The sequence below is a fragment of the Cervus canadensis genome, chromosome 7 (genome assembly GCF_019320065.1).
Source record: "Cervus canadensis isolate Bull #8, Minnesota chromosome 7, ASM1932006v1, whole genome shotgun sequence".
Lineage (NCBI taxonomy): Eukaryota > Metazoa > Chordata > Mammalia > Artiodactyla > Cervidae > Cervus > Cervus canadensis.
This window is the reverse complement of record NC_057392.1, coordinates 41,131,889-41,151,117: the sequence shown is the minus strand read 5'-3', so window position 1 is coordinate 41,151,117 and position 19,229 is coordinate 41,131,889. Positions and strand designations below refer to the sequence as shown.

General features: G+C 40.5%; 1 protein-coding gene across 6 annotated transcripts in view; it reads right to left on the bottom strand.

The window, feature by feature from the left end:
* The window catches only part of CFAP91 (cilia and flagella associated protein 91), a 102,743-nt gene extending 85,247 nt beyond the window's left edge, over nucleotides 1-17,496 (bottom strand). For 2 of the 6 annotated variants that reach the window (XR_006270563.1, XM_043474998.1), the window contains exons 1-5: nucleotides 17,205-17,496; nucleotides 7,954-8,030; nucleotides 7,299-7,456; nucleotides 4,274-4,357; nucleotides 3,088-3,144 (exon numbers count right to left, since the gene is read on the bottom strand). Coding sequence is in view for 5 of the 6 variants with exons in the window: in XM_043474998.1 (XP_043330933.1) it covers nucleotides 3,088-3,144; nucleotides 4,274-4,357; nucleotides 7,299-7,456; nucleotides 7,954-8,030; nucleotides 17,205-17,328 (500 nt within the window). In the remaining variant the exon portion in view is untranslated. Of the gene's footprint in view, nucleotides 1-3,087; nucleotides 3,145-4,273; nucleotides 4,358-7,298; nucleotides 7,457-7,953; nucleotides 8,031-17,204 lie in introns of those variants that run through there. The other 4 variants (XM_043474999.1, XM_043475003.1, XM_043475002.1 and 1 more) reach the window with 4 other exon arrangements.
* Between the last annotated feature and the right edge of the window lie 1,733 nt (nucleotides 17,497-19,229).

The window sequence follows — 19,229 nt, the reverse complement described above, 5'->3', positions numbered from 1 at the left end:
ATTGAAGAAAGCAGGGAAAACCACTAGGCCATTCATGTATGACCTAAATCAAATCCCTTATGATTATACAGTGGAGGTGACAAACAGATTCAAGGGATTAGATCTGGTAGACAAGAATGCCTGAGGAAGTATGGATGGAGGTTTGGAACATTGTTTATAGAAGGTGGTGACCAGAACTATCCCCATGAAAAAGAAAAGCAAGAAGGCAAAATGATTGTCTGAAGAGGCCATACAAATAACTGGGAAAAGAGCAGTGAAAAGCAAAGGAGAAAGGCAAAGATATACCCAACTGAATGCAAAGTTCCAGAGAATAGTAAGGAGGAAAAAAAAGCTTTCTTAAATGAACAATGAAAAGAAACAGAGGCAAACAACAGAAAGACTAGAGATCTCTTCAAGATGGAGATACCAAGGGACCATTTCATGCAAAGATGGGTTCAATAAAAGACAGAAACAGCAAGGAGCTAACAGAAGCAGAAGACACTAAGAAGAGGTGGCAAGAATACACAGAAGAACTGTACAAAAAAGGTCTTAATGACCTGGATAACCACAATGGTGTGGTCACTCACCTAGAGCCAGACATCATGGAGTGTGAAGTCAAGCGGACCTTAGGAAGCATTACTACACAAATAAAGCTAGTGGAAGTGATGGAATTCTAGCTGAGTTATTTCAAATCCTAAAAGATGATGCTTTAATAGCACTTTAACAGAGCTTCACTCAATATGCTGGTAAATTTGGAAAACGCAGCAGGGGCCACAGGACTGGAAAAGGTCAGTTTCCATTCCAATCCCAAAGAGAAGAGCAATGCCAAAGAATGTTCAAATTATCGTACAGTTGCACTCATTTCACATGCTAGCAAGATTATGCTCAAAATCCTTCAAGCTAGGCTTTATCAGCACATGAACCAAGAACTTACAGATTGAGGGCAGGAGAAGTGGGTGACAGAGGATGAGATGGTTGGATGGCATCACTGACTCAGTGGACATGAGTTTGAGCAAGCTCAAGGAGATAGAGAAGGGACAGTGAAGCCTGGAGTGCTGTAGCCCATGGGGTCACAAAGAGTTGGACACAACTTAGCAAAGGAACAACAAGAAACACAATATAGTATTTCACAATTTTTAGATGTTATATTCCATTTGTAGTTATAAAATATTGGCTATATTCCGTGTTGTATGATATATCTGTGTAGCTTATTTTATATAATATATATTATAGTTTGTATCTCTTCATCCCCTATTCCTATATTGTCCTTCCCTTTTTCCTTTCCCCACTGCTAACCATCAGTTTGTACCCTAAATCTGTGAATCTATTTCTTTTTTGTTACATCCCCTAGCTTGTTTTATCTTTTAGACTCCACAAATAAAGTAATATCATACAGCATTTGTCTTTTGCTAACTTCACTTAGCATATTTTCTAAATCATCCATGTTGTTCCAAGTGGAAAAATTTCATTCTTTTTTATGGCTAATAGTCCACTGCGTATATAAACCATATTTTCTTTATCTATTCATTTGTTGATGGACACGTGAGTTGCCTCCATATTTTGGCAATGGTGAATAATGCTGCTATGAACATTGGGGTACATGTATCTTTTCAAAATAGTGGGGTTTTTTTTCAGACATATACCCAGGAATGGAATTGTTGGATTATATGTTTGTTCTATTTTTAGTTTTTTGAGGACCCTCCATACTATTTTCCACAGTGACTGCACCAATTTACATTCCCACCAAAAGCAGATGAAGATTCCCTTTTCTCCACATCCTTTCCAACATTAGTTATTCATGTTCTTTTTGAAGACAGTCATTCTGACAGGTATGAAATAATATCTCCTTATGGTTTTGATGGATTAGCCATGTTGAACATCTTTTCATGTGCCTATTGGCCATCTGCATGTCCTCTTTGGCGAAATGTCTATTCAGGTCTTCTGCACATTTTGTAATCAGGTTGTTTGGGATTTTTTTATGTTGAATTATATGAGCTATTTATATATTTTGGATATTAACCCTTTATGGGTCATATCATTTGCCAATATTTTCTCCCATTCAGTGGGCTATCTTTTCGCACTGTCAATGATTTCCCTTACTGTGCAAGACGTTTTAAGTTTATGTTCTATTTATTTTTGCTTTTATTTCCTTTGCTTTAGGAGACTGATCCCCCAAAATATTGCTAAAATAAGTAAAGCATCTTTCCTACATCTATATAAGAGCCAAAGGAATCCACACATTGTCTTAAAAAATTTGAGGAGAAACTGGAATCATAACTGGCACTTATATTGAGGATTACAGACCTTTGATAACATGTATCCTATTTATAAGATGCTGTATCATTAAGAGTAACCATACCTTTTAAATGCATGTTTGAAAGTCCATACCTATTTAACTCTCTATTCAGAAATCTGAGGCCTTAAAAAAGGTTTATATTTTCATTCATTTCATGAATACCTTGGATTTTCCTCTCTTATAGAAACATTAAGTTATATTGACATGGGAAAGAGTATAGCAAAAATTAGTTTTTTAAAGGGACACTTTACCAAACCTGCTATCTTGCCCTAAAACAAAAGACCAGGGAGCTGCACAATAATCCCAGGTTCAGCTCTTGTCCTTTACACTCTTTCCACCTTGGTTCAATTGCCTTGTGTCAATTAGATGGTTAAATTATAAATTCTACTATTAAAAAATATTTTCACTGATTGGTTTTCTTGATGAAACGTTGAAGAACTGTTGTCAAATAAGTGCGTTTCAGAGAAGCAAAAGAGAACATTTAGAGCTCTTTCAACTTTCATTTTACCATAACTCATAATAAGAAATACACTATATACCATAACCATTATATACCTATGAACATATACATTTATCCATTTAAAACAAAAGTTATAAGCAAAAACACAACTACCCTCAATACGTCTGATGCTCTTGGTTATTTTCTATTTTGTTTTTTAAAATGCTGCTAATGACCACCAGAAAATGTTCTAGTGGTTTATGATCCATTCTTTAAAAATAATGATTCAGAGAACTATCTTCTAGAAACAAATATGGAAGCAAATAATAAATAAAATAAACTGGAAAAAAGTTTTAAAATAACGGTTACTTACCTGGTTGATGCAAAAACAACACTGAGTGGCATCTGCTGATAAAATGGAAGGAAAGGCCTGGGGAAGAAAGGAAATCACAAACGTGGGACTTTTGCATTGTGTGCTTGCTGAGTTTTCTACTACTGCCAATATTTGTCCCTTAAAATCAGTGAGTTTGAATACTTTGTGTATCAGCAATTCTCAAACTTTGGCACACACAAAATCACTGGGGAGTGGGAAGATTCATGTTTAAAATTAAAAACCACAGGTCTAGCCCAGCAGACTCAGTGGATACAAGGTAGATCCAATTAAGCATTTGTAATAAACACCCCCATGTGTTTGCTGCAGATGGAAAACAAGCCACACCTGAGAAACAGTGCCCTATACTTAGGCTTCAGCTGGTCATTAGTTCCCAGCAACTTCTCAAGTTCCCTGAGATATTCTGAAATTTCCAATGATTTACTTTAAACGGCCCCCCTCCCCGAAGTCTAGGAACTGAGTATACTATGTAAAGAATTTAACAGTTCTCTGAAAAACTCAGCATCATAAAACATCCATAAGGAGGTTGTTCATAAATAATGTGCATTACAAATTTACTTTCTCAAATGAACTTATGTAGGTATGACATCAAGTCTATTTTGCTAACTCAGATAGGACCTAGAAGGAAATCCTCATCTTATTTTTATCTATGAATGTATGATTATTACATGTGTGTATTCATCACGAATGAAACAAGGTGAATCTTTTGACCATGTTGGTTTTGGTAACATTCACACAAAGACAGCAAATGTCACCTATCTGCCCTCTTTTAACACTTTTCCCTGCACTATAGCTGTCATGGTGTCTTTGCTCTGTCTCACTTTATTTGATGACTTCGTTTTGTTCTCAAAGATACATTCTTATTTGCAATTAGTATCTCTAAGCTCAAGCAGACTTAGTTGGAATCCCAGCTCTACACTTGATAATTTATAATAAAGTAATCTTGAGCAATTTACTTCTCCTCTTTTAGTCTCAGCTTCCTAACTGTAAAATGGGGATGATATATCCTATCCTATATTTCTGTTCTGAAAATTGATGTTATATATGTAAAGCACTTATAAAGTGATACCTGGCGTATTGTATGACTTAAATATGAGAGCTTCTATCATTATTACAAAGAGGTCTCTGATAACATTAGGGCTCATATTCATCAGTAATTATTTCCTACCTTTCAAAATATTTATAGCGATTCTTTCCAGTAACATCAGGATCTTCATAAACTTCTTTAGGCATCCGAAAAGAAGCATCAATTCTAAAACAAAGCAGGAAAACATTATTCAAGTCAAACATATTATTTCCAAATATAATTTTTATTTCATATTCATTCTCAGTTGCTAAATTGTGTCTGACTCTTGTGATCCCATGGACTATAGCCCACCAGGCTCCTCTGTCCATGGAGTTCTCCAGGCAAGAATACTGGAGTGGTTGCCACTTTCTAACCAGGGAATTTTCCCACCCCAGGGATCGAACCCATGTCTCTTGCATCTCTTGCATTGGCAGACAGATTCTTTACCACTAGCACCACCGGGGAAGCCCCTATCTCACATTTCTATATCTATAAAGTAGGAGATACACAGATACATCTGAGACTGAGAGCAAAGTCTTCTATAACATGTCTTACTGTCCTACATCTCAGACTACAACAATTACTTTTCCTGAGCCAGGAAACCAGAAACCAACAAGAAGAACTGAAAGCTAATAAATGAGTAAATTTATGAAACTCCACATACAAAAATGCTCATTTTTAGTTAACAGTGCATGAGAATTACAAAATTTAACAAAACAAATTTTTACATCTAGGCTGTAAGGTAGCATTTTAAAAGAAATTTACTATGTATGCGCTTGTAAACATTCTTTAAACGAATAAGGGATTTGACAGACCTGTCGCTGAAGGTGCTTTGGTTGCAGGTCTCCAAAAAGTATACTTGGATACTAGCAGAAAAGTACACTTGCAATTTCTAAGATAGATCAGAGAAACTACAAATGCAGTCACCTCTACCTTTGGTGGTAAGCTATCATGTAATATATACTATAACTTTTGGAGAACACCTATTAGGTTGGTGCAAAAGTAACTGTAGTTTTGCACTGTTGAACTTAGCCATTTGATACTGGAATGTGGTTATGTTATACATCATTTTAATGCTCATTTCTTATTTTATATTTTCTTTTGCTAATGACTTATCACTTGCTGTTTATTTTAAATTTATTTTAGACTGCAGAAATGATGTTAAACAAAAAGTAAATTCAAGCAATTTTCTTATTCAAGTTCAAAATGGGTCATAAAGCAGGGCAGGAAACTAGCAACATCAACAATGCATTTGGCCGAGAACTTGCTAACAAACACATAGTGCAGTGGTGATTAAAGAAGTTTTGCAAAGGATACAAGAGCCTTGAAGATGACGAGCACAGTGGCAGGTCATCTGAAGTTGACAATGATCAATTGAGAGCCAGCATCGAAACTGATCCTCATACAACTACATAAGTAGCTGCCGAAGAACTCAACGTCAACCTTTCTACAGCCATTTGGCATTTGAAGCAAATTGGAAATGTGAAAAAGCTTGATAATGGGGCTTCATGAACTGACTGCAAATCAAAAAAAACCATTGTTTTGAAATGTCATCTCTTATTCTATACAACACTGAACCGCTTTTCGATCGGATTATGACATGTGACAAAAAGTGGATTTTATAAAACAACTGGCAACAACTAGCTCAGTGGTTGGACAGAGAAGAAGCTCCAAAAACACTTCCCCAAACCAAACGTGCACCAAAAAAAGGTCATAGTCATTGTTTTGGTGGTCTGCTGTCTGTCTGATCTACCACATTTTTCTGAATCCCAGCAAAACCATTACATCTGAGAAGTATGTTCAGCAAATCAATGAAATGCACCAAAAACTGCAATACCTGCAGCCACTATTGGTCAACAGAATGGACCCAATTCTTCTCTACAATGCCTGACTGCAAGTCGCACAACCAGTGCTCCAAAAGTTGAACAAATTGGGCTACAAAGTTTTGCCTCATTCGCCATATTTACCTGATCTCTCGCCAACCAACTACCACTTCTTCAAGCATTTCAACAACTTTTTGCCAGGACAATGCTTCCACAACCAGCAGAAGGCAGAAAGTGCTTTCCAAGAGTTCATCAAATCCTGAAACTTGTATTTTTATGCTACAGGAACAAACCAACTCATTTCTCATTGGCAAAGATGTGTTGACTGTAATGGTTCCTATTTTGGTTAATAAAGATGTGTTTGAGCCTCATTATAATGATTTAAAATTCACAGTCTGTATACACCGAGGAAACCAGATCTGAAAGAGACACGTGTACCCCAATGTTCATTGCAGCAGTGTTTATAATAGCCAGGACATGGAAGCAACCTAGATGCCCATCAGCAGATGAATGGATAAGAAAACTGTGGTACATATACACAATTGAATATTACTCAGCCATTAAAAAGAATACATTTGAATCAGTTCTAATGAGATGGATAAAACTGGAGCCCATTATACAGAGTGAAGTAAGCCAGAAAGATAAACACCAATACAGTATACTAACACATATATATGGAATTTAGAAATATGGTAACAATAACCCTATATGCAAGACAGAAAAAGAGACACAGATGTATAGAACAGACTTTTGTACTCTATGGGAGAAGGCGAGGGTGGGATGATCTGAGAGAACAGCATCGAAACATGTATATTATCAAGTGTGAAACAGATCGCCAGTCCAGGTTGGATGCATGAGACAAGTGCTCAGGGCTGGTGCACTGGGAAGACCCAGAGGGATGGGATGGGGAGGGAGGTGGGAGGGGGGTTCAGGATGGGGAACACATGTAAATCCATGGCTGATTCATATCAATGTATGGCAAAAACCACTACAATATTGTAAAGTAATTAGCCTACAACTAATAAAAATAATTGGGAAAAAATAAATAAATAAAATTCACAGTCTGAAATCACAATTGCTTTTGTACCAACCTAATACTAACCAATAAACCTATAACTGTTGCTCCCGAATCCAGATTGTTTTGGTCAAAGGGGTTAAGAAAGAGAATTTGAGCTCAACTGGTCTAGGTATAACATCACAACTGTACATTTTAAAATAATACAGAATGAATACACAAAACTTTTTAAGAAGAAAAACGCGTTCATCAAACACACGAATAGCAGCTGGAGCTACCTGACACTTACGCGGCAAGCTGCTGGAGGGTTTCTCTGTGCCTTTCCTCATGTCGCTTCCAGTCCCGACTGATGAATGACGGAACAGGATCTGCCTTGCTCCAATAAACAGAGTATCTTGGATAATGGAACATGCTGCTGAACATGGTTCTAAACCTGGGAACCCTTCTCTAATGTTAAGACAGGAGGGCAAAGGGAAAGAGGACAAAATTATACCAGATTTTCTAAAGTACTTTACTACCGCAAACTTTTGAAAGGTACAAAACCATCTATATGGCATAGGCTATTGGTATATGTATAGACTGTCTCTAGAAGGATACTGAAGAAACTGATGACAAGGAGTGATTATGTGAAGAGGGCTAAGGGTAGCATTTATTTTATACCATATATGCTTTTGCACGACTGGAATTTTCTCAACACAGGCATCTATTACTTTTCTCATTGAAATAATTTAGGTTATCGTTAAGTCCTTTATTCACTATTAGTTAATCTTCATATTGGGCCACAAGTATTAAAACATCTTGTCCCCTGGTAACCATGGCAAAGAAATTTCTGCAGAATATAAAATCCAGTGGAGATTTGGTGATTAGAAAATTTGATCAACACAGTTAGCCAAACTAGATGATTCAGGTACATTAGGCTGCCTTAGCAGATGAATAAGACCTACCAGTTTGCTTCGAATCATGGTGGCCTGAATATTCGCCTGGTTGTGGTCTTTCTCACTTGATACAATAAACAATGGGTCTGTGAAATAAACAGTAAAGCAGTATAAGGAAGACCACGAATCTACTCCCAGGTAGAAAAAAACAGTAAAGAAATGTAATTTCTTAACTGGAAAACAAATTAGAAAATTCAGATATCATCTAACTGCAGCAGCTCACACTCTATTACTCACCATCAGTGAGAGTCTGTGAGATGCATGTGTTCTCTGTATACTCCAACGTCAGTGAACAGAATCGGAATGCAAAAAGGCGGCTGAACATGTTTTCAAGCACCATAACCTCAACAGGTTCTCTTCTTTCTTATGAACAAACCACCTTCTGTGTCTGGATAGCTCTGGAAATACTCTAAGAGGAAGGACCATGTATACACAAACACTACACCCATTTCCAAGGGAAAGAAACAATAACTTTGGGTACTACCTCCCATCTTCAGTTCACAGGGAAGATACAAACTTAACAGTGTATCACCCAGAGCTGGTAGACAGGGTAAGAAAATGTCATTCTCCAGTAAGAGATAAATAAGATCAGCTATTTTTAGAATTCACCCCTTAAAATGGAACTAAGTTATTTCCTCCAAGTTCAAATAAGATTGCCCTGTTGCTGTTAAGTATGTGTTTGTTAGGTATACCTTTAAAGTGACAATGAATATGCATGATTGATTTTACTATCACTTAAAAATCAAACAATTTGACATTAAATTCACAAGCAATCTTCAGATACAGACTTGATTTCTCGAGTAGATATGTCTAGACAAATAAATACCTTGCACTAGTCTAGACATCTTGGTAACATATATTTCTCTGCAGAAATTATTGTTATTGTGATTTAGAATTAAGTCTCTTGAATTTAGATGATTTGTCAATTTCCAGAACTTAATGACTTCCTCAATTAGTTACCCAATTTCAGATGAACAGCACCATCACAACCATTGAGGACTTCCCTGGTGGTCCAGTGGTTAAAAATCCACCTTCCAACACAGGAGATGTGGGTTCAATCCCTGGTCTGGGAACTAAGATCCCACATGCTGTGGGACAACTGAGCCCATGAACCACAATGAGAGAAGCCCATGAGCTGCAACTACTGAGGCTGCATATTGCACATATTGAGCCCACATGTTCTAGAGCCTGTGCTTCGCAACAAGAGAAACCCGTGCACCACAGTGAAGACCCAGCGAGCCAAAACAAACAAAACAATCACAACCACTGATCCAATGATACCTTTTAAATCACTTAAAACAAAAGACAAGAGAATACAGAAATTTCACTTTGTCTTATACTATTTCCAACATATTAGTGGTGTTGAAGCTATATTCTTCTGTCTAAATAGGTGCATTCATTCTCGCTTCAAATTCAGTAGCCTATAATTTGAGGGCATAAAATTTGGCCTCTTCATTCCTAATCAGCCCAATTTCCATCACTTCTCAACTTGATATCACTGTGTCAATGGCTGCAATTGTGCTGGTCATCTGAAATTAATTTAACCTGCATTTCCCCTAAGTCTGGATACTAAACCATTCTCCTCTTATTAATATTTCCATAAGGAATGTGAAAATGATATCTATAGAAACATTTTTGAATCTACAGACAACAATGACACAATACTGTATGATTTTGTGACTATACATTCTACAACATAGTCTACAGTTCAGTTCAGTCGCTCAGTCATGTCCGACTCTTTGCGACCCCGTGGACTGCAGCAGGCCAAGCCTCCCTTGTCCATCACCAACTCCTGGAGTTTACTCGAACTCATGTCCATTGAGTTGGTGATGCCTTCCAACCATCTTATCCTCTGTCGTCCCCTTCTCCTCCCACCTTCAATCTTTCCCAGCATCGGGGTTCTTTTCAAATGAGTCAGTTATTCGCATCAGGTGGCCAAAGTATTGGAGTTTCAGCTTCAGCATCAGTCCTTCCAATGAATATTCAGGACTGATTTCCTTCAGGATGGACTAGTTGGATCTCCCTGCAGTTCAAAGGACTCTCAAGAGTCTTCTCCAACACCACAGTTCAAAAGCATCAATTCTTTGGCATTCAGCTTTCTTTATAGTCCAACTCCCACATCCATACATGACTACTGGAAAACGATAGCCTTGACTAGACAGACCTTTGTTCTCAAAGTAATGTCTCTGCTTTTTAATATTCTGCCTAGGTTGGTCATAACTTTCCTTCCAAGGAGTAAGCGTCTTTTAATTTCATGGCTGCAATCACCATCTGCAGTGATTTTGGAGCCCAAAAAAATAAAGTCTGTCACTGTCTCCATTGTTTCCCCATCTATTTGTCATGAAGTGATGGGAGCAGATGCCATGATCTTAGTTTTCTGAATGCTGAGCTTTAAGCCAACTTTTTCACTCTCCTCTTCATTTTCATCAAGAGGCTCTTTAGTTCTTCTTCGCTTTCTGCCATAAGTGTGGTGTCACCTGCATATCTGAGGTTATTGATATTTCTCCCAGCAATCTTGATTCCAGCTTGTGCTTCAACCAGCCCAGAGTTTGTCATGATGTACTCTGCATATAAGTCAACTGAGCATAGTCTACAACTGTGCTCAAAATCAGTGCTCAGATGGCAGTGGAGAGGCCTCTGAGATGCCCAAGCAATAGTGTGCATGCAATGTCGCTTCAATCATGTCCAACTCTTTGTGACCCCATGGACTTTAGCCTGCCAGGCTCCTCTGCCCATGGAATTTTCCAGGCAAGAATACTGGAGTGGATGGCTGATTCATGTCAATGTATGGCAGAAACCACTACAATATTGTAAAGTAATTAGCCTCCAATTAAAATAAATTAATTAATATTAAAAAAAAAAAAAAAGAACACTGGAGTGGGTTGCCATGCTCTCTTCTGGGGAATCTTCCCAACCCAGGAATCAAACTCGCATCTCCTGTGGCACCTGCATTGCAAATGTATTCTTTACCAATGAGCCATGAAGGGAAGTCCCAAGCAATAGCAATCATCAGGTTATCACTACTTATTCCTAGACAGTATTGAGTGCTTCGTGTGCAGTATTCATTTTAATTCTCAAAAAGTTAATGAGGTAAGCACGAGGTCTCCATTTTATAGAAAAGGAAACCAAGGCTTCAAGAAGTCAGCAACCAAGGGGATCAAGATGGTGGAATAAGAGGACAGAGAGCTCACTTCCCCTCCAAAACACATCAAAGATACATCTACATGTAGAACAATTCTCCGTGAAAACTAGCTGGAAACTGGCAGCAGGACTTCTATACAACCAACCAAAACTGCAATAAATAGCTCCATGTAACAGGGTGCTATGTGTGCTGAGTTGCTTCAGTCATGTCCAACTCTTTGCGACCCTATGAACTGTAGCCCACAAGGCTCCTCTGTCCATGGGATTCTCCAGGCATGGAGTGGGTTGCCATGCCCTCCTCCAGTAGATCTTCCTGACCAGGGATCAAACCCACATCTCTTTAAGTCTCCTGCATTGGCAGGTGGATTCTTTACCAGTAGCAACATTTGGGAAGCAAGGTAGGATGCGAAAGAAAAAAAAAAAAAAAGGCATCAGGTTGGGACCTGCATCCCTGGGAGGGATCTGAAAGGAAGAGAAGGTCCACATGGGTGGACCTTCACTCTAGGGAGCAAGTGGGTCAAGCCACAATTTTGCCATCCCATTCCTGGGATCCTGCACAGACAAGAAAAACCCCCTCGCCTGCTAGGAAATTCACTGAGACAGACAGACTGAAGAAGGCTGGACTCTGCTCATAAGGAGTGTATGTGTGCCAGCTCACTAACAGTCAGGGCCAAGAGAGCCACCGGAAGTGGTGGTTGCCACTTTACCGCACTTCCCAACCCAAACAGGCAAATGCCCTGGCCCCCTGTCTACACCACAGCCTAGTGTGAGATCTGGGCAGAGACTTGGTCTAGCCATGCAGAGACAGGTCGGAGGGCCTGAGGTGTGATCTGGGGGAGCTGCAGACCCCAATATAAATGGGCACACAGTGGGTGGTGGATCTAGCTGGGCAGATATTGCCAGCATGCATACCTGGTGGCACCATAAGAGGGTGCAGATACTAGTATGCAGCAGTTTATTTCCCAGCAAGAGCACGCTGGTTCCACCCACTCCACACCATAGCTGAGCACTACATCTGGGGCAGAAAGAGAAGACTGGGAGAAGACCACCATAGAGGCAGCCCAGATCTCAGGTGATAAAGCAGCTCCTGCAGCCACAACCACCTGACCCCCAGTCACTGCACAACACAGCCCTGCCCTAGATCTGGGATGAATACAACAGAGAAAGGGACGTGAATCTGGGCTGCTTCTGAGCACAGATGTCTACACAGGTGAGACACAGGTATTCTGTGACCTCACAGACCTTACTTGCTTCAGGATTCACCTCCCTTGGGGCAGGGTGCACACTCAAGGGCTACAGAGCGTGATCAAACCCAACCCTTAAGTCTTCTACTCAAACAACTGGGGAGTGCACCCCACTCCCAACAGGATGATGACAGCCATGGAGCTAAGAAGAAGCCCTGCCTCACATCCAGCACAGGCTGCAAACGCTACAAGCCAACCACACTTCCCACTCAGGGTATAACAACCAGCCCAGCCTGAGGAAAGACATGGCATGCATCCATACCAAAACCAGTGCGCCCACCAAAGAACTGGAGACACAGCGTCTATGCAGGGACAACCCTACATAAAAACATCCCTTCAAGACCACAGAAGAGAGCGGTTTCTCCTAAATTCAGAGAGACAGGAAAAGGTAAGTAAAATTAAAAAGCATAGAAACTATTTCAAATCAAAAGAACAAGAGAAATGCCCTGAAAGAACAAATAATGAAACAGTCTTCATCAGTCTTTTAGACCTTGAGTTCAAAGAGAAGATAATAAAAATGCTAAAGGAATTAAGAAACATATCAATAGAAATGCAGATCACTGTAACAAGGAACTATTAATAGAAACTATAAAGGTGAACCAATCAAAATTAGACAATTTCATTGCTGAGATAAAAACCAATCTAGAAGCAATGAACAGCAGACTAAAGGACACAGAAGAATGATGAGCGATCTGGAAGACAGAATAGGAAATTACTCAATCAGAACAGTGGAAAGACGAATGAAAAAAGTAAAGGCAACATACAAACTCTATGAGATAATACAAAATGTGCCAACCTACACATAATAGGGATTCTAGAAGAAGAAAGAGAGAAGGGGATCAAAAAATGTATTTGAGGGACTTCCCTGGTGGTCCAGTGGTTAATACTTTGCCTTTCAATGCAGGGGTGTGGGTTCAACCCCCTGGTCAGGGCATTAAGATCCCACAAGCTGCATGACACAGCCAAAAACAATATAAAACAAAACAAGCCCAGCAAACAAAAGTCCAGGACCAGATGGCTTCACAAGTCAATTTCATGAAACATTCAGAGAAAAGTTAACACCTATCCTTCTGAAACTATTCCCAAAAATTGCAGAAGAAAGAACAGTTCCAAACTCATTCCACAAGGCCACCATCAACCTGATACCAAAACCAAACAAAAAATGAAACTGTCACTCAGTCATGTCCAACTCAGCTCCTCTGTCCATGGAATTCTCCAGGCAAGAATACTGGAATGGATATCCATTCCCTTTTCCAGGGATCTTCCCGACCCAGGAATTGAACCCAGTTCCCCCACACTGCAGAAAGATTTTTTACTGTCTGAGCCACCAGGAAAGATCACAAACAAAGAAAATTACAGGCCAATATCACTAATGAACATAGATGCAAAAATTCTCACAAGATACCAGCAAACTGACTCCAACAATACATTAAAAGGATCACACACCATAATAAAGTAGGATTTAATGCAGAGATACAAGGAGTTTTCAATATCTGCAAATCAGTCAATGTGATACACCACATTAACAAATTGAAGATAAAAACCATATGAACATCTCAATAGATTCAGAAAAAACTTTTTATAAAATTCAATATCCATTTGTGATTTTAAAAAAACCCTTCAGAAAGTGGGCATAGAGGGAACCTACCTAACCATAACAAAGGCCATATATAACAAAACCATAGCTAACATCATACTCAATGTAAAAGCTGAAATATTTCCTCTAAGATCAGGAACAAGACAAGGATGCTCACTCTCACCACTCTTATTCAACATAGTTTTGGATGTCCTATTCATGGTAATCAGAAAAGAAAAAGAAAAGGAATCCAGGGACTTCTCTGGTGGTCCAGTGGCTGAGACTCTGTGCTCCCAATGCAAGGGGCCTGGGTTCAACCCCTGGTCAGGGAACTAGATCCCACATGTTACAACTAAGAGCTTGCATGCTACCATTCAAAAGATATCACATTCTGCAACTAAGACCCAGTGCAGCCAAATAAATAAAAATAAGTATTTTTTTAAAGGAATCAGATTTTAAAAAAATAAAATTGTCACTGTTTGTATATGACATGATGCTACACATAGAAAACCCTAAAGAAACTACCAGAAAACTACTAGAGCTCATCAGTAAATGTGATAAAGCTGCAAGATACAAAATTAATATTTGGAAATCTATTGCATTTCTGTACACTAACAAGGAAATATCAGAAACAATTAAGGAAACAATTTCATTTACCATTGCATTAAAAAGAATAAAATACCTAGGAATAAACCTACCTAAGAAGGCAAAAGATCTCTACTCTGACACCTATAGGACACTAATGAAAGAAACTGAAGATGTCACAAACAAATGGAAAGATATACGTGTTCCTGAAATGGAAGAATTCATATTGTTAAAATGACCATACTACCCAATGGAAACTACAGATTCAATGCAATCCCTATTACATTACCGATGGCATTTTCATCGGTATTAGAACAAAATAATTTTTAATTTGGATGAAAACACAAAAGACCCTGAATAGCCAAAATAATCTTGAGAGAGAAGAACAGAGCTGGAGAAATCACACTGTCTGGCTTCAGACAATATCACAAAGCTACTATAATCAAAACTGTCTGACACTGACACAGAAATGGACATATAGATCAACCGAACAGAACAGACAGTCCAGCAGTAAACCCATACACTTATGGCCAATTAATCTAAGAAAAGTAGGTGAGAAAACACAATGGAGAAAAGTCAGCCTCTTCAGTAAATGGTTCTGAGAAAAACTGGACAGCTACATGTAAAAGAATGAAATTAGAACATTCTCCAATACCATATACAAAAATAAACTCAAATTGATTAAAGACCTAAATGTAAGACTGGATAAAACTTCTAGAGGAACATCTGGGCAGAAGACTCTGACATACATTGCAGCAAGATGTTTTTGGAACAGAAATAAACAGTATCTAATTAAACCTAAAAGCTTTAGCACAACAAAGGAAAACATAAACAAAACAACAACCTACAAAATGGGAGAAAATATTTCTAAATGATGCCACAACAAATGATTAGTTTCCAAAATATACCAACAGCTCATACAGCTTAATGTCAAACAAACAGCCCAATTTAAAAATGGCCAGAAGACCTAAACATTTCTCCAAGAAGACATACAGATGGCCCACAAGCACATGAAAAGATGTTTAATATCACTAATTATTAGAGAAATGCAAATCAAAACTACAGTGAGGTATCATCTCACATCAGAATGGCCATTATTAACAAGCCTACAAATAATAAATGCTGGAGAGAGTGTGAAGAAAAAGAAACTCTCCTACACTGTTAGTGGGAATGAAAATTGGTGCAACCACTGTTTACTCTATAGAGAGAGAAAAGAAAGGAGGAAAGAGCTCATGACAAATGATAAACCCAAGAAGATATTTTGGGGACTTCCATGATAGCTCAGTGGTAAAGAATCTGCTGGGCAATGCAGGGGACATGGGTTCAATTCCTGGTCCAGGAAGATCCCACACGCCATGGGACAATAAGCCCATGCACCACAACTACAGAGCCCCCAAGCCACAATGACTGAAGGCCCTGTCCCCAGAGCCCGGGCTTCACAACAAGAGACACCGCTGCAATGAGAAGCCCTCACACTGCAACTAGAGAAGCCCCACTCTGCAACTGGAGAAGGCCCTCGCACAGCAATGAAGACCCAGCACAACCAATAAATAAATATTTTTTAAAACGATATTTTTGGAAGCTAGGAAAAATGTATCATATTTAAAAGACTTTATAATTAGCAGGGCAACAGTGTAGTTATTAATCCATCAACAAATGTAGATTCAGGGAAGTGACAAATTATTGTAGGCACTTCAAGTGAGGCACTTGAGAGATACAAAGTATTCACATAACATTCAGTCAAATGTAAAACAGTATATAAATGAGGTAAGATGTAGAAAAGAATGGTGTTAACTGTGAAGCATACACAAATGTAAGCAATCATTACATATTCCCAACACCAGGGAACCCTAAAGACTCCCATCCAAAAGAAACCCTGGGATTCTCATAGGAGATACCACAAGGTTAAAAGCAGGGTAAAGAGGGGGAAAATGGGGGGGGGGGGGCGGGAATCATTCTTTACTGATTATATTTATTGTAGTAGTAAATAAATGATTCATAACAAATTATCTAGCACCCAACATATGTACCAGCACTGGAAAGGGTGCTGAGAGTGCTACAAAAATGGACAGAACAAGAACTTAAATAACTCAGGGATTTATGGTCCCGTAGAAGAGACAGAACATAAAAGAACAATCAGGGCATTAAATAAACTGCGGCTTTACTGGCCCAAAGGACCTAGCGGACCTAGTTTACAAGCAATATTTTGACGGATAAGAATAAGCTCAAATAAAAAGAGAAACCTAAAACCAAAGATGAGACAACCTGGCCCTTCTTTACCTACCCAGAATGACAAGTTTGGAGTTGCCCAGAGAATGCGAGCAGGACGGTCATTCTGTTTGGGCATTTTATGCAGTTTGAATGAAGGAGTGTTGAGTGAATCTCCAAGTCAGAACGCCAGGAACAGCATTCAGGACAATTGCTTAGGGCTGTGCAAACTGTCAGGGTAAAGAAGAATCAGGTGTCCCTGCTCACTGCTCCGAGATGCAGCGCGCACCTGCGGCTTCCGAGACCGCCTCCTCCCTGCAGCCCGCCTAAGAGCCCCCGCCTGCAGGGCTTGGAGCTGCCCCTACCCAACAAAAGACAGCCCGGGCTAGAGATCCCTCCTGAGGCTTGTCTTTCGTCCGCCGCGTTCCCGGCCAGGTCCCACAGTCTCGACGCCCACCTGGCCCAGGTGTCGACAACTCAGGAGAGAGGTCTGGAGCGGCCCTTACCGTATAAGAAATCATAAGTTCGACTGGCAGAGACGTTGCCCCAGGCCCCCGACTTCCCTCCGAACCGGGTTTGAGACACCTGAGGCTTGGCCTGGGGTTCTTCGATAGTCACTACGTGACTCATGGTGCCGGCTCTTCCCTGCCGCCAGCCAGGTCCAACTAGGGAAACCTAGCTTCTGCGTGCACCGTTGCTATGGTAACCCCCGCAGGGACCAGAGAGCAAGCGTCAGAAGATAGGTAGCTAGTCCAGGAGAGAGGGGCGGGACTAGCGTGAGAGAGGCGGTGTCAAGTGACGACAGGAAGGGGCGGGGCGAGGAGCAGAAGCGGAAGGACGGAGAAGTGCGCAGAGGGGCGGAGCGTGAGGCGGGGGAAGAGGAGGGAAGAAAGGAGAAAACGAGGGGCTGGCCTAGGGAGGGGAGGGCAAGGGGAGAAGGGCGGGGCGGGGGTAGAGAAGGACGAGGGGCTCGGGTGAGAGAAAGGCGAGAAAGGGGAGAGGGGCGGGGTGGGAGAGGGACTGCCTCACTTCCCACTTCCGCTCCGGTGATAAAGTCATGAGCATTTAGCGGTCCACCCACGGTCAACGCCAGGGGGCGCAGACTGGGGGAAAGGTTGCTGCTGAAATCCTTGCAGCCATTTGCCAGTCACATTCCGTAGCCTCTTTCGGAAATCCCTGGAAATCTTAGCGCCTTCTAGAATAGTTGGGGACTTCATTTCGGACATCCCCTTTCCGCGGGGCTTGTTCGAACTGAAGAATCTAAGCTCCATGAACGTCAACCTTTGGCACATTATGAGCTCTGGTCCTGGATATCAACGTTGGTGGTGGACTGGGTAATTAGTACATGTTCGTGCTCATTCTGCCATCCCTTTCTGTGTGTATCTGTTAGCCGCTCAGTCGTGTTCAACTCTTTGCCATCCCATGGCCTGTGGCCCTCCAGGCTCATCTCTCCATGGGATTTTCCAGGCAGGAATACTGGAGTGGGTTGCCATTCCTTTCTCCAGGGGATCTTCCGCACCCAGAAATGGAACCTCGGTCTCCGGCATTGCAGGCAGATTCTGCATTTCAAACTGATAGGGATTTTTTCACTTTAGTTATCAAATTTCAGAGAAATTGGTGCTGCCCTAGCAACCACCAGTGTTAACCAAAAAGATTTTGTTTGCTTAGTATCACTGAATTAGTGCATTTTACCTATCAGATTCTTTTAGTCTGTTATGATCACTATACTTTGTGATGTTTGAATTATCCCATTTGGCTAGTGACACACGTTAGAGTTAGCTTCTTGTCTTTTTCATGTAATCCATAGGCACTTCAGCAAGCCTCCTGCCTTCTATTTTTTTCACACATATTCTTGGTTTTATTTTACTCTACCTCTGAACTTCTTGGGTTTTTTGCCAATCAGCCATGTATTTTGCCAGTTTCAAGTCTTTGCTCAAACTGATTGCCTTGCCTAAAATGCCTTTTGCTATTTATACCCCTCAACTAATTTAGGTATCCTTCAAGACTTAGTGCTAATTTTGCCACCTTTACGTAGTCTCCCAAGTTCTGCAAGTAGAACCAGACTTCTTTATTCCAGTGCTGTTATGTAGCACCAGTGGCATTGACCACTTTGTATTAGAAATTGTTTGTAACTTTGCTCCCGGCAACTGTGAGTTCATTGAGGGCACAGGCCTTCACATGGTCATTTTGTATCTCTGAAGTACCTAGTTCAGTTCAGTCCTCAGCCCTATCCGACTCTTTGTGACCCCATGAACCGCACGCAGCACACCAGGCCTCCCTGTCCATCACCAACTCCCGGAGTCCACCCAAACCCATGTCCATTGAGTTGGTGATGCCATCCAGCCATCTCATCCTCTGTCGTCCCCTTCTCCTCCTGCCCCTAATCTCTCCCAGCATCAGGGTCTTTTCAAATGAGTCAGCTCTTCGAATCAGGTGGCCAAAGTATTGGAGCTTCGGCTTCAGCATCAGTCCTTCCAATGAACACCCAGGACTGATCTCCTTTAGGATGGACTGGTTAGATCTCCTTGCAG